The sequence below is a fragment of the Pogoniulus pusillus genome, chromosome 17, assembly GCF_015220805.1.
Source record: "Pogoniulus pusillus isolate bPogPus1 chromosome 17, bPogPus1.pri, whole genome shotgun sequence".
Lineage (NCBI taxonomy): Eukaryota > Metazoa > Chordata > Aves > Piciformes > Lybiidae > Pogoniulus > Pogoniulus pusillus.
Genome location: NC_087280.1, coordinates 18433219 through 18445698, shown reverse-complemented (window position 1 = coordinate 18445698; position 12480 = coordinate 18433219). Strand labels below are relative to the sequence as shown.

Genomic DNA, 12480 nt, shown 5'->3' with positions numbered 1-12480 from the left:
ATAACTTTGTTTTTTTCAGATCTTGTTCTAGAACTTAAGGTATGTTGAAGAGGTGGAAATTGATCCCCTTCCCTCCTTTTTCAGTCTTGTTTGGAATCAGTTGGAGAAACCAGACATCACACTACAAAGCCTTGATTTTCTGATTTTTATATCACTGTGTCATTGTTCAGGTTGGAACAATGGGGAGGAGGAGATCTAGTGCATTTGTGTCAAATTTTAGTCCACTTGTACTATTACCATGACTGAAGGAAAATGTGGGGGTTAAATTTGAAACTTTGTTTCTGCCTGTTCTTTGACTAGAGGCCTTAAGTGAAAAATGGAAACTCTGACATAGTAACATACTGTGTCTTGGCTTTAAAAGGTTTTAAAAAGACAGCTTTTCTGTTACTGGAGTCAGTTTTATTGTCTAGAGATATTGATGGTGTTTTTTCACCCCACAGGTGTCCTGTAGTTTTGGTAGTTAGTATATAGAGTTTTAATATACTAAAATACCCTGCTGCATTGAATATTCCTCAGGTACAGATTTACTTTTGAGGGGTCTTTTCTGCACTGATGCAGATAACAAGGGCAAATCAGGTTTGTTTTGCCAAATGGAAAGCATAGTTCAGTCGTTTTCTGTCAGATTTTTTTTCCCCCTCTCTGTGGCATATGCAGCTACTTCAGGAATATACATACAGTGTCCTGGTCAGATGTTCTCTATGTTATTGGTGGTTATTGGCTTTGTTGGGTTTTTGGAACGAGTAGAATGGGATAGAGCTTTGTCTTGCAGCATGAGTTCATGTAACTTATGTGGCAAAAAAAGCTGTTGTCTTATCAGAAGCATTTTATATCTGGTGGGATTGTATGTGAGCTCAAAACAGTATATAGACCACTACTCTGGGGGATTACAATTGTCATGAGACTGTCATTGTATTATTAATTAAGCAGTCTTATCTGCTTGAATGAGCTGTAGGACATTCATCTTCATTAAGCTGAAGAGAATAAAGTACAGTAAATTAGATATCAAAGGACCTCAATTTTGCTGCCTTTGCTCTCTCTCCTCCATTTTTTGCTAAGCAATATTAGAATAGCATGGAGGAAGCCATTGGACTGCAGTAAAGATACACATTGTTCATTTTACTGTGATCCTGAATGGAGAAATAAAAACAATAAACACCCATAACGTGGAGTACTAATGTTCTGCTTTCTGAGTTTGTAAAGGAAAGCTGAATTTATAATAAACTGTGTGGTAAAGACTTGAATTCCAGTGGTATTGGGGTTTGCCAAGCATTGTCCAAATATGAAGTGATAAATTGGTGCTGAGTATCTCACAAGTAAAATATCCTTTTAAGAGGCAAGAGAGAGAACTTTCAAATCCCTTGACCTTTTCCTAGTGCAACTTATCCTTCTGTCTTTCATTTAATGACTTTTCAAAGTAATATAGCACACTCTCCCCACCTTGTTTTGTGATGCCTTATTCTGACAAAAATTAAAGCTGTACCTGTCTATGCCTCCTTATACTCAGGTAGTAATTGCATAGTGTCTTGTAATTGAAGTATCAGGGGCACAACAGAAGCTACATAAAACCCACCAGTTTTTCCGGATCCCCAGAGGAATTCATACAGAGTAATTCTTAATGTCCTGTCAAAAGAGGATAAATAAATCCCAAGTGTTGTGCAAGAAGGTATGTATCAAGTGGTAGAACTACTAGGAGACTTAGGCAAGATGTGCATTCAAAAAGCATCTGTCTTGTATTATGTGTGGATAAGATTTTTCACCTGTATTTGGGAAAAGTACGGCCCAGTGCACCCTATTTCTGTACTTACTCAGCTTGCTCAATTGATAACTGAAAATAAAACAGTACTTGGCATCTTGTTTCACTAATGTGAGACAAGGTTAGCAACAGGTAGGTTAAAAGATCTGCTTACACTAACTGAACCTTGAATCTGTTACAACATTCTTACATAAAATTGTTTCAGAGATAGTGCTGTGTTTTCTTTGAAAGTATTGAAAAACTTCAAGTTTTGGTGTCTCCCCCTTTTCATCTGAGCAGGGATTATTCAGAGACTCTAAACCAGGGGTCCTCAAACTTTTTAAACAGAGGACCGCTTCACTGTCCTTCAGACAATGTCAGTGGCCGGACTGTAGTTTGTTGGGGGCTGGACTATAGTTTGGTTCCAGACTAGTAGTGTCGGAGGCCGGACTATAGTTTGGTTCCAGGCCGGGCCGGTGCTTGGGGGCTGCGGAGACCAGCGAGCGGATTAAGTGGCAGGAAGTAGCTGCTTGCTTTCCACCCCCAAGCCCCGGCAGGGGCGGGGGGGTTCTGTAAATACCGACCCTGAGGGGCCCTATCCGGCCTGCGGGCCGTAGTTTGAGGGCCTCTGCTCTAAATTATGTGAAGTTTCTAAGTTAGAAGCACTGCAGAGTGGAACTTAGGTTATCACAACATGCTCATTGTGTTCTCATCTTTGTAGGTCTTCTGTTTGTTACCTTCATTCCTGCTGTGGATAGGATTTAATAGTCCAGATTTTCAAAGATCGAAGTCACAGTGCTTTTTTGGGAGGAAAAGGCACATGCTGAAACAGATATTTTATTTTTTGCTGGCTGTGGATACCATTGTGTAGCAGCAGAGGAATGTTGGGTCCACAGTACCTTTGCAAACATATGTGATCAAGGAACAACATCTGCTTACAGTGTTTTAGAAAACAGTTCTTGTCAACATCCTATATACACAGTGTTGTTAATATGTCTGCACACACACTCCCCTCACACCCCCTCCCCCCAAGACTATTTATGAAGTGAGAGGGATAATATATGTATTTTTTTGTTATGGATAATACTCACAAAATAATATGTATGAGATACTCTTCTGGAAAAAATGCCTTGAGGTGTGTGCACACAGAATTTTCCCATCCGTCTTCCAAAACTTGCTGTACAACGAAGCAATTAAGATGTTAAACTGTAGAAACCCATAAAACAGGTTTGATTGTTTCTTGTGTTTCACTTTGCTCCTATCTTGCAAAATTATACTGACTATTGTCAAACATGTAGGGCAGGTGGGTCACTCACTTGTCACAAGGGCACATACTTTGAATGTTACTATAGGTGTGTGAATATGACCACAGACAGGTGTTGCATTCAGCACTGAAGCCCAGATTGAAAGACATCATTATTTAAGAGGTCTCAAAAGATTAACTTCATAGTAGATTAAGTGCCCTTTTGAAGCACAGGAGAGAACATAAAAAATACTCTAATTTAAGGCAAGTTTGCCTTAGTGTCAGACCTATGTCTGATTTAACTTTTGCAAATCAGTACTCTTATATCCTTAACTGACTGAAGTCTTGCAAAGGGAATGTTTTTTTTGCAACTTTTTTCATAGTTGATAATGATTTTTGGAACTGTGGTTCCCCACTGGTGGGCAGATTATCCTCTGTGATGGTCTGTAATGGATTTATTTTCTCACGGCAGTTCTAACTAGATAGATCGTTTCATCCTGTTCCCAAGTGGCACAGCCAAAGTATAAATTAATTTGATTAGAAGGCTTAATAGCAAAAAAGCAAGAATATTTTGTACCTCTGGATAATTAGAAAAGTTGTTACATAGAAACTGCGTTGCTTTCACTGATACTGCTGCATTCTTTGGTTTTATTAGAATTCAGGTTATGAGTAACTTTTGAAGTAAAATATCATCATAGAAGAAAATATTGTGATACCTGGGAAGTCAATTGTGATGGTTTGGGTGTTCCCCATCCCCCCCACACTTTAGAAAATCACCCAGACTAGACTCAGCTGGCTCTGGAAATATGAATGAAGCTTATACTTACAGCTGGCACAATATACAAGTACATATTTACAGTATATACAGTTACATACAGAAATTTACAAGGTAAAAAGGTAATACAGAAACACAGCTCCCCTCCCAGAAACCTGTGTCCCCAGGAGGGGCTCTCAAGCACCCCTTCACCTTCCCCCTACCCCTCTCAACCTTACCCCAGTCCCAAAGAAGAAGAGAGGTTCAGCCAGAGGTTTAGGAAGCCAAGTGGGTTAGCCCAAAATGGAGAGTGAGGTTAGAGAGATGCAGCTCAGCCAGCAGCCCCAGCAAGAGTGATGCCGAGAGTGTTATCTAATGTTTTTATTTCTTGTTCCTATGCTTCTCAGCAAGACTGTGAGCGAAGTAGACGTCACAATCTAGTTCTTCTCACCAAAACATTCTAGCCTGCTTCAAACTAGCACATCAATGCTGGTTGAACAGAATTAAATGTGGTTAGAGGATCCTTCAAACTTAAGTTCTCCTTAGTAGTTACATTCCTTCTCCTTGGTAGTTGTATAACAGTGGAAGAGGTGGAGTGGTGTAGTTGTTTAGCTTAGTTTAATGAAGAGCAGAAGACATACAGATTGGATAGGCACTTCTGTTAAGCTTGTACACATGCTCAGTTATATCTCTTGTTAGTAGGAATAAATAATGTAGGCTCAGTGGATATGTTCCCTTTTAATGTTTGATTTCGAGTCCTTCAAACCCTTGTTGTTTGTTGTAAACCAAAAATAAATATTCTTTTTCTTTCTTCTCCAGGTCACCTTTACAAAGAGGAAGTTTGGATTAATGAAGAAGGCATATGAGTTGAGTGTACTCTGTGACTGTGAAATAGCACTCATCATTTTTAACAGCTCTAACAAACTCTTTCAGTATGCCAGCACTGATATGGACAAAGTTCTACTTAAATACACAGAATACAACGAGCCCCACGAAAGCAGAACCAACTCAGATATCGTTGAGGTAACAATTTGAAAAGACACGTCAGTTTTCTTATCTCCTTAACACTTGAAATATAGAGCAATAGAGCACATTTTAAGGTGTCTTAACCAAATGTATTTAATAACTTGAAACTGTATCATAAAATGTAACCTGCTGCTGTTAGTCTGGTTTCTCTGAGGCAGTAAGTTGTCTTTACAGCCATGTTGTTTTCCCATCTGCCCTCCACCCCCTGCCAGTTTCTGGGAAACATGTTTGATTTCAGCCACATTTGGCAATGGAAACAGAGGTGTGAAAGATGGTTGTTTTTCTGGAGGAGGAAGGAGGGGGAAGTGTTCAAGGTTTTAATAGCAAAAATCAGTTGGATGAAGAATAAGGTCCAAAAAGTGTCCTTAACCTGGCAATTAGTCTTGGCCCTTTTTATCTTCTGAGATAGTAGCCACTTTATCAGTCAAATGTTACACATGGCACAAATCAGTCACAGCCTGTTTGACTCCTTGTACAGAGGAAAACAGGAAAGCAAGCAAAAAAATCCCCACAAACCAGAGGAGAAGAAATAAGTCTCTGGAGCAAATGAAGTTAATTAAATTTGTTGTCTAGTCACTTTGCATGTCAATTAAGACATAGCCATAGAATGACTGTGGTTTCTGCAATAACAGAACAGCACGAATGTAGTTATTCAAAGGTATTGGGTTTTGTCTACTTTTATTGTGCTTGGGCTTTAAATAGAAACTCCTTCCAGTACATCATTTCTAAATTAGGTGCAGTAGAAATCAAGGATTTTCTTGGCAATTGGAGCCTTTATGTACTGTAACTGCATTTCAAATAAGAGTCATGTCTCCAGTAGTCCTGTAAATAGATGAAAACAGGTGGCTGACTTAAGTGTTTAATTTAAATTCTGAAGTTGTCTTCCAAAGAAATGCCTTGCTTTTTAGGAACAATTCAGGAGTAGTGATTAGCATTATATAGCTGCAGAGTCTAGTGCCCAGGGGATCACAGAGTGTCTTGTAAATAAGTTTTTAATCAAAAAACAGATTGACAAAATTGAGAAATAGATAAATGCCTCATTTCTTTCAGGGGGGATTCTCTGTTGATTTCTTAACTGACTTCTATTATCAGAACGAAAACCTCCCTATCTTCTCTCTTTGGTGCTGAGCACTAATGCGAGGGATAATACAAGCTTTGAAGAGTTGAAGGAGTATTACTTAGTCACTGGATTACCTTTAAATAAGGGATAGACATTGCAAAGGAAGGGAAAACGTAATGCTTTCAAGATAGGCTTTTGATTGTGACAGAGGTGAATTCGATAGGGATGCAAGCAAGTCAGCCAGACTGATTTTTGTTCTGCACCTAAGGCCTCTTTGTGTTATGACTTGTAGTAGTGCTTCTTCATAGAGTGGGGGCTAATAACCTCTTTCTGAAGAATTTCTACTCGTGTCTGCACGCATTTTTTGGGGGGGTGGTTTGCTGCTGGGGTTTTTTAGGTGGTGTCAAGCGTTTGACCCATGGCAGTAGTATAGCAAAGTGCAGTTAGTACTCAAGTGCATACATGGTTTCTGTTTTGGGGGAACATGCAAGGACTCTCATCTGCAAATTCTAATTTTCCTCTGAAGGTTTACAGTATTGTACTAGTATGGGATTAAAGATTTTCAAATGTAGCATAATTTAGCAGCGCACCTCCTGATATCTTCAGATCAACACTTTGTGCTTTTTAGTCTTCTTGGAATGCTTTGGCATTTTTCTTTCCTTGGAAGTTTCGTTAGTCAGAAAGGACAGTGTATATCTTTTTGTTTTCTTAGGAAAATATGTTCTGCAAGTTTATGTCTGTGTTCTGGATGGGAAGATTAAATCAGTAGGAGAAAAGATTTACAAGCTTTTCTTTCTTTTCCTTTTGTTTTTGTTTTGCAGCTGTTTGCTTTTCAGATTTGCTTTGCCTGTGTGGTAACTTTGTAGTCTATTAACAATTATTCTTTAGGCAATTGGTGTACAATTTGTGGTTGAATTGGGATAGTTTGTTTCCCACTGGAGGTAAATAATGTCCTTAATTTAGAAAAAAAATAATCATTTTCAGTGGGAAAATCAGTGGACAATCATCTACTTGCTTTACAACAGAGCTTGAATAGATTCAGTGGACAACATGATGTGCTTTAGAGGAGGTGCAGTGACAGGTATAGCATAAGCAGGAGAGGAACATAGGAGATGAGATGGAGGAGAGTGGGAGTCCTGTATTTAAGCAGTAGCAAGTTGCCAAAAGCTCACTGCTTCACGCTTGTGGTATGATGAGGGTGAAGTTGCAGCACTAGCATCTTGGAAATATTCTGAAAACATATTGTTGTGTCCATGTAGAAATAATATTTTAACCAAGAAAAATTACAGAACCATCCTCTAGAATAAGTAATTCCATTTTGTAGAGTTACAGCTGATGCATTTATGTTGGGTAATGTTTCAGTAATTCACTTGCCTCCTTGAATACAGAAAATAGTATTGATTGTTACGTAGGCTTACCATGAAACTAGGCTTGACCCTATCTGGTCCTGATGCACATTACAGGAGGGTTTTTGGTTGTGTTAGAGGGAAAGCTAATTCTACCCAGCTCAGAAGCTGTGTAAGGAAAGAAACAAGTCTCCCATTACTTATTTTCAGTACTGATGGCAGTGTTGTAAATGATTAAGTGAAATTGATGAGGCATCTTCCTGTTATAGTTGCCTCCTGTTCAGTTTTGGCATAGGAATTGCTTTTATATGCCCAGAGCTTGGTATCTTCTGTTGCTGCTGGAACGTTTGTGTGAAAACATAGTAGGAGGGAGAGCAATGGCATCTTAAATGAACACTAGAGTTTTTTTGATACATGCCCTTATGCCTTTCACTCTGCTTATTGTTCTAGATGTGAATGCTCTGTTGCTGTCCTGTACCTATTTTTTTTTTTAATTCTTTTAATGTGTTTTTATTGGTCCTATTGTTTTTTTTTTTTAATGTGTTGATATTTCTTTGCCCCCTCCTTTTCTTCTGTAATTTCTAAACAGTTTATCTCATCAATAAATTGTTGGTGGCTTCTTAACCTGTTTCTTGCTATGGCTTTCTGTCTTTCTGTGGTTTGGTGTTTGGTTTTTTGGCGTTTGTGTTTTTTTTCCTTTCTTTTATAGGTACTTGCTAACTAGTGCTCTGTGTGGGTGTAAGGAATAGGTTTTCATAGCCACCTTGACAGAATCATAGTTTTGAATTCTTATAATGTAAGCTTAGTTTTCTGACTATCAGTACTGAACTTGGGGATGGTCCATGCCCTACCATTTGCTGCTTCTAAAATTATGGGAGAAGATCTTGCAACAGATGGCCTGTAACCAGCTTCAAATGGCAATCTTTGTGGCATTTTGAGCTGGGGCTCATACTGCGGTCTTCAACTTTTTTGCCATTCCAATCTGTTTTATGGCATTAGAAAAAAAATCGGTCAATAGGAAAACCAGGATTGTATGAAATGCTCCAAATCAGAACATACTTTAGTCTGTGAAAAAAATGCCTTGTTTATCAATTGATCAAATGGGATTTTCAGATAAATTTCTGCATCCCTGTGAAATGTGAACACAGCTGATGCTGGTGAGATTGGTGAAACCTTGCTTATGATTTGTTATCTACTGACCTTTTAGTAAAAGGCATTTACTTTAGTAGCAAGTGTTATGTTTCCTTTAGATATCATAAAGGAAAAAAATGTCTTCTGTTGAAATAAAAACAATAATTTTAAGTAACCTTTTTGTTATTTTGTTTACAAAAAATCTTTGATATTTCTTGCTCTTGGAGAGTATGATCCTTCTCATGTCTCCTGAGAAAGATTTTTGCCCTCATGCACAGTAAAGTTTAATTAATTTTATTTTTTCTAGTTGAGTGCTTTTGCATAGGTTAGATGTGCCATACAGGGATATTGGAAAAAAAAGAATTTTTCGTGTGCACTTGGAAGTATTGAAATATTATGTATTCAGTGTTCAACTGTGCCACTGCAGTTTTGTAAGAGTGTTACACTGAAGTACTATCTATAATTCGAAGGGCTTGCTGTAGGTGTTACAGTATTTGATGCTTTAATGTTCTGTAATACATTATACCTGGCAACTAATCATTTTTTTTCCTGAAGAAAGAGTGTTTCTACAGAGAAAAATAGGGAGAATTTTAGGTTCTATCAGGATTCTGTATGCATGTGGTTGACAGAATGTTTTAGTGTATAAAAGACAATTTGAGACCTTGAGTGCTCATCTTTTTGATCCAAGACAGTAGAGGGAAGTGACTAGGTATGCATACTAAATCTTCTTTAGTGAAGGGGTGTGAAGATTATTGGCAATTATTTACAAGGTAGCATTTCCATGTTGGGTCCTGCTGTCCCTCACAAGGGCCTCAGAAAGCAGCAGCTGTGCAATTTTCCTTCTCCTCTGGCCTTGTTTATTCTGGAGTGAAGGGTTGAAGACAGACTCTACTTGCTTATTTAGCTTGACTTTCTGTCTCTCTTCCACCCTTTCATATTCCTTGAGTGGTACAGCAAAACAAGGTTTATTTCACCTATACTTGGCTGTAGGTGTATTGGACATGTTCCATCATATCACTTCCTGAAATCGAGATGATTTGATTTTTAGGAGACTGTCTAAGATGTGACCTACTTTGCTGGTTGGCATTTGCTCCCGTGAGAATTTTGGATAGGTGTCAGTTAATGAGCCTCTTCTGTATGGTTTAATGCTGTTTTCAGTACAGTGTAATGTGCTTAGGTTATACCCCAAATATTGCATATCTCAAGGACAGCTGTCAATAATCTGTAATAAAAATTGTAACTAACAAGCACAAAAAAAAAACCTACCCTGAACTATATAATGTAGTTACTGGAAACATGCTCATTCTTGTGAACTGACTGCTATGTTGAAATGACCAGAATTGTTTCTTGGTGTAGGTTACAGCAGGTGATTTGCTGTTTGTATTAAATCTCTTAATCACAGAAAGTGCTGTGTTTAATAGGAAGGAGCATGTGTTGTGGCTTGATATGATAGTGGTCATGTCATGGTTTTGACAGAACCAGGACAGAAAGCAGATAACTGTACCTGCTGCTGCTTGCAGTGGTGTAAATAAGCCAATTCAGTCTTAGAGAAGCTGCATTCAGTGCATTGTCTTGCATACAATACTAACTGGGCATTCTGTTTACCTGCTTTCACAAAATGTTAATGGGAGCTGGTATAGGAGCAATGCATGTTCTTTAGTCATAGTGTCAGCAATGTGATTGTCAGATCTTTGCTTTGAGTAAGCCCGTAGAGCTCATCTGCACGTGTAGAGCCTACAGCATAAAGAAGCAGATGCATCTCCACAGCCAGATGGAGCATATGCCAGGAGACAAGTGTAACAGTGTAGGGAGCATAAACAGAAAAGTTGGTGTTGAAGCACTGTGTTTATAAACCAAAAGCTTTTGGGTGTTGGGTGGTTTTTTTTCTAATCCAGTTTTCTCCACCTCCTCAGTGTTGCTTTTTTTCCAGGCTATACATTCCTAACATGTGTTTTGTGCTGTTGTTGGTGTATCATACAGCATACTACTGTGAGCCATGGGGTCCGATGGGGTTTTGGTAGCACTTGAATTAGTGTGTAGCTTCTTTTTAAACATCTAGTGAACTTTGGTCTTGGAATTGTATCTCGATATACATGGAAGCACACATACAAAATTAGATGAGAAAGATGTTCAGTTGATTGATCCTGTTTCCTTCCTTGGTGTGGATACCTGGTGTATCCAGTTTAGTTATGCATTTGGCAAGCAATTTGGGCTTCCCTACTTTGCATTTGAAAGCTAAGAAGTAAGATGGTAGTAAATGGATCACATGCTTCAAAAGTACATTTGTTTAAAATATTTCATAAGAGATGTTAACCGGTAGGGTTTTAAACATCTTTAAGAAGAAAGAGAATACTCTGCCATGGGTTCAGTTGAAAACAAAACCCAATGATTTTAATGCAGGGGACTAAAACCGGCAAATTTATGCAAACACAGATTTATAGAACTGAGATAATGCTGAGGCCATTACTATGAATGGTGATGGTCAGACCCATGCTAAAGATTGGAGGAAAGCTGGTTATGTTGTTTAGTTCATCTCAGTAGATGGAGAATTGCCAGAGGTTGGCCTAGAGCTGTGGGGGGAAAAAACAAAAAGCTTGGAGCCCATAGCAGGATACCTGAGTGCTACAAATGGTATCATGTGGTTTTGAGCACTTGCTTTGGTTCCAAATAGCATGGAACACACTAGAAATAAGTGTTATACATTTATAAGAAGGAAGTTTATAAATGGTTTCAGTGAAGAAAAGAGATGATTTTGTAATCTGCACATGATGTCGAGAAAATGCCTCCTTTATTGGGCTTGATTTGCTAAATGATTATGTAAATGTAATTATACTGCATATAACTTCTCAAACTATTTGAGACAGCGCACATGTGCCTTTGAGACATTTTAAGGAGGTGATTGAGGAAGATCTATGTATGATTAAGGACTGAAATCTCATTTCCAGGTTACCTTTAAAAGGAGAAAAAAAAGTCATGAAAACTGGAGTGATCTGGAATATGAGTCATCAAAAACTGAGATATGAAAATACACATATAAACGGGTTGTGCTTTGCTGGTTTATTTCCCATGCAGAGTCCAGGCAGAAAGCGCTTCCTTGAAAAGCTGAAAGTGTGGTAAAGGTAGCAAATAGTTATTTTGAATATAGTAACAGAAGACACCTGTGTACTTTGTGCTCATGAAAGATTCATCCTGGTTTCTCTCTTCTTTCTCCTTTCTTTTGAGAGATGAAGTTGTTTCATTTGAGGTGTTTACTGCTATCATTGATATCCACCACCATGACCCCCTTCCTCCCCCCCCCCCCGTTTTTTTTAACTAGCATTTTTAAATATTGTTCTACTTAGGGAAAAGCTTCTAATTCATTGGCACTGCCAAAATTGCTTTGTGCAGGCTGCTGCCTAATGTTGACATGCATTTATATATTTATTTTAAATGACAGATTGTTGTTGACTCTTAAGAAAGCTGACAGCACTGGAATGATTTTTTTTTTTTCTAGTTAATGTCATTTTGTGTTTCTTCATTTCTGATATATAAAAATACTGGAAGTAGGATAGACCTGATTATGTTTTGTTGTGTTTTCTAAAACAGCTTTGGCTTGCCTGCAAATCTGAATCTGCACTTTGCTTGTCTCTATACCAATGATTAAATTTAGTGGTTTAAAGTTAAGAATGGTAGATTTCTTCCACATCTTAAAATAGCACTGGTGTTTTAAACTTACCATGCTTTGTTGACATTCTAAATTTTGATGAATTCTACCTTTAGTCACCAATCCAAAGCATGTGTATTTCTGAAGTTTGTTTAGATAGGATATGTCTTATATATAAAACTTTCTGTAGTGTCTCACTAATAATGATTATGTGTAGCTGTTATATTACCACTATATTTCACATAGTTCCAGTTTAGTTCTAGCCTACAACAGTCCTATGAAAATTAGACTAGTGAGGCTATCTTAAAGCTGTGAAATGAAATTTGCTGTGATGGTCTCAATTTTTTTTGATAAGCTAACAGAGAAAGCTAATCACTTAACTGATGAGTGACAGCTTACTTGGCTGTACCTGAGTAGAATCTCTAATTGAATCACATGTCTCTTCAGGAGGCTGTGCTGCTGTGGGGATTAGAATCTTAATTTGATGTCAAATACTAATAGAGGAGCTTGATATATAGTACCTGCCTACCAAAAACTCTGCAGAA

The 12480-nt window shown here is 38.0% G+C and overlaps 1 protein-coding gene across 7 annotated transcripts in view; it reads left to right on the top strand.

Annotated features, from left to right (window-relative positions):
• Window positions 1–12480, top strand: part of MEF2A (myocyte enhancer factor 2A) — a 91435-nt gene that overhangs the window by 37688 nt on the left and 41267 nt on the right. For all 7 annotated transcript variants that reach the window (XM_064158019.1, XM_064158021.1, XM_064158015.1 and 4 more), the window contains exon 3: window positions 4549–4752. In XM_064158019.1, coding sequence (XP_064014089.1) covers window positions 4549–4752 — 204 coding nt within the window. The remainder of the gene's footprint in view (window positions 1–4548; window positions 4753–12480) is intronic.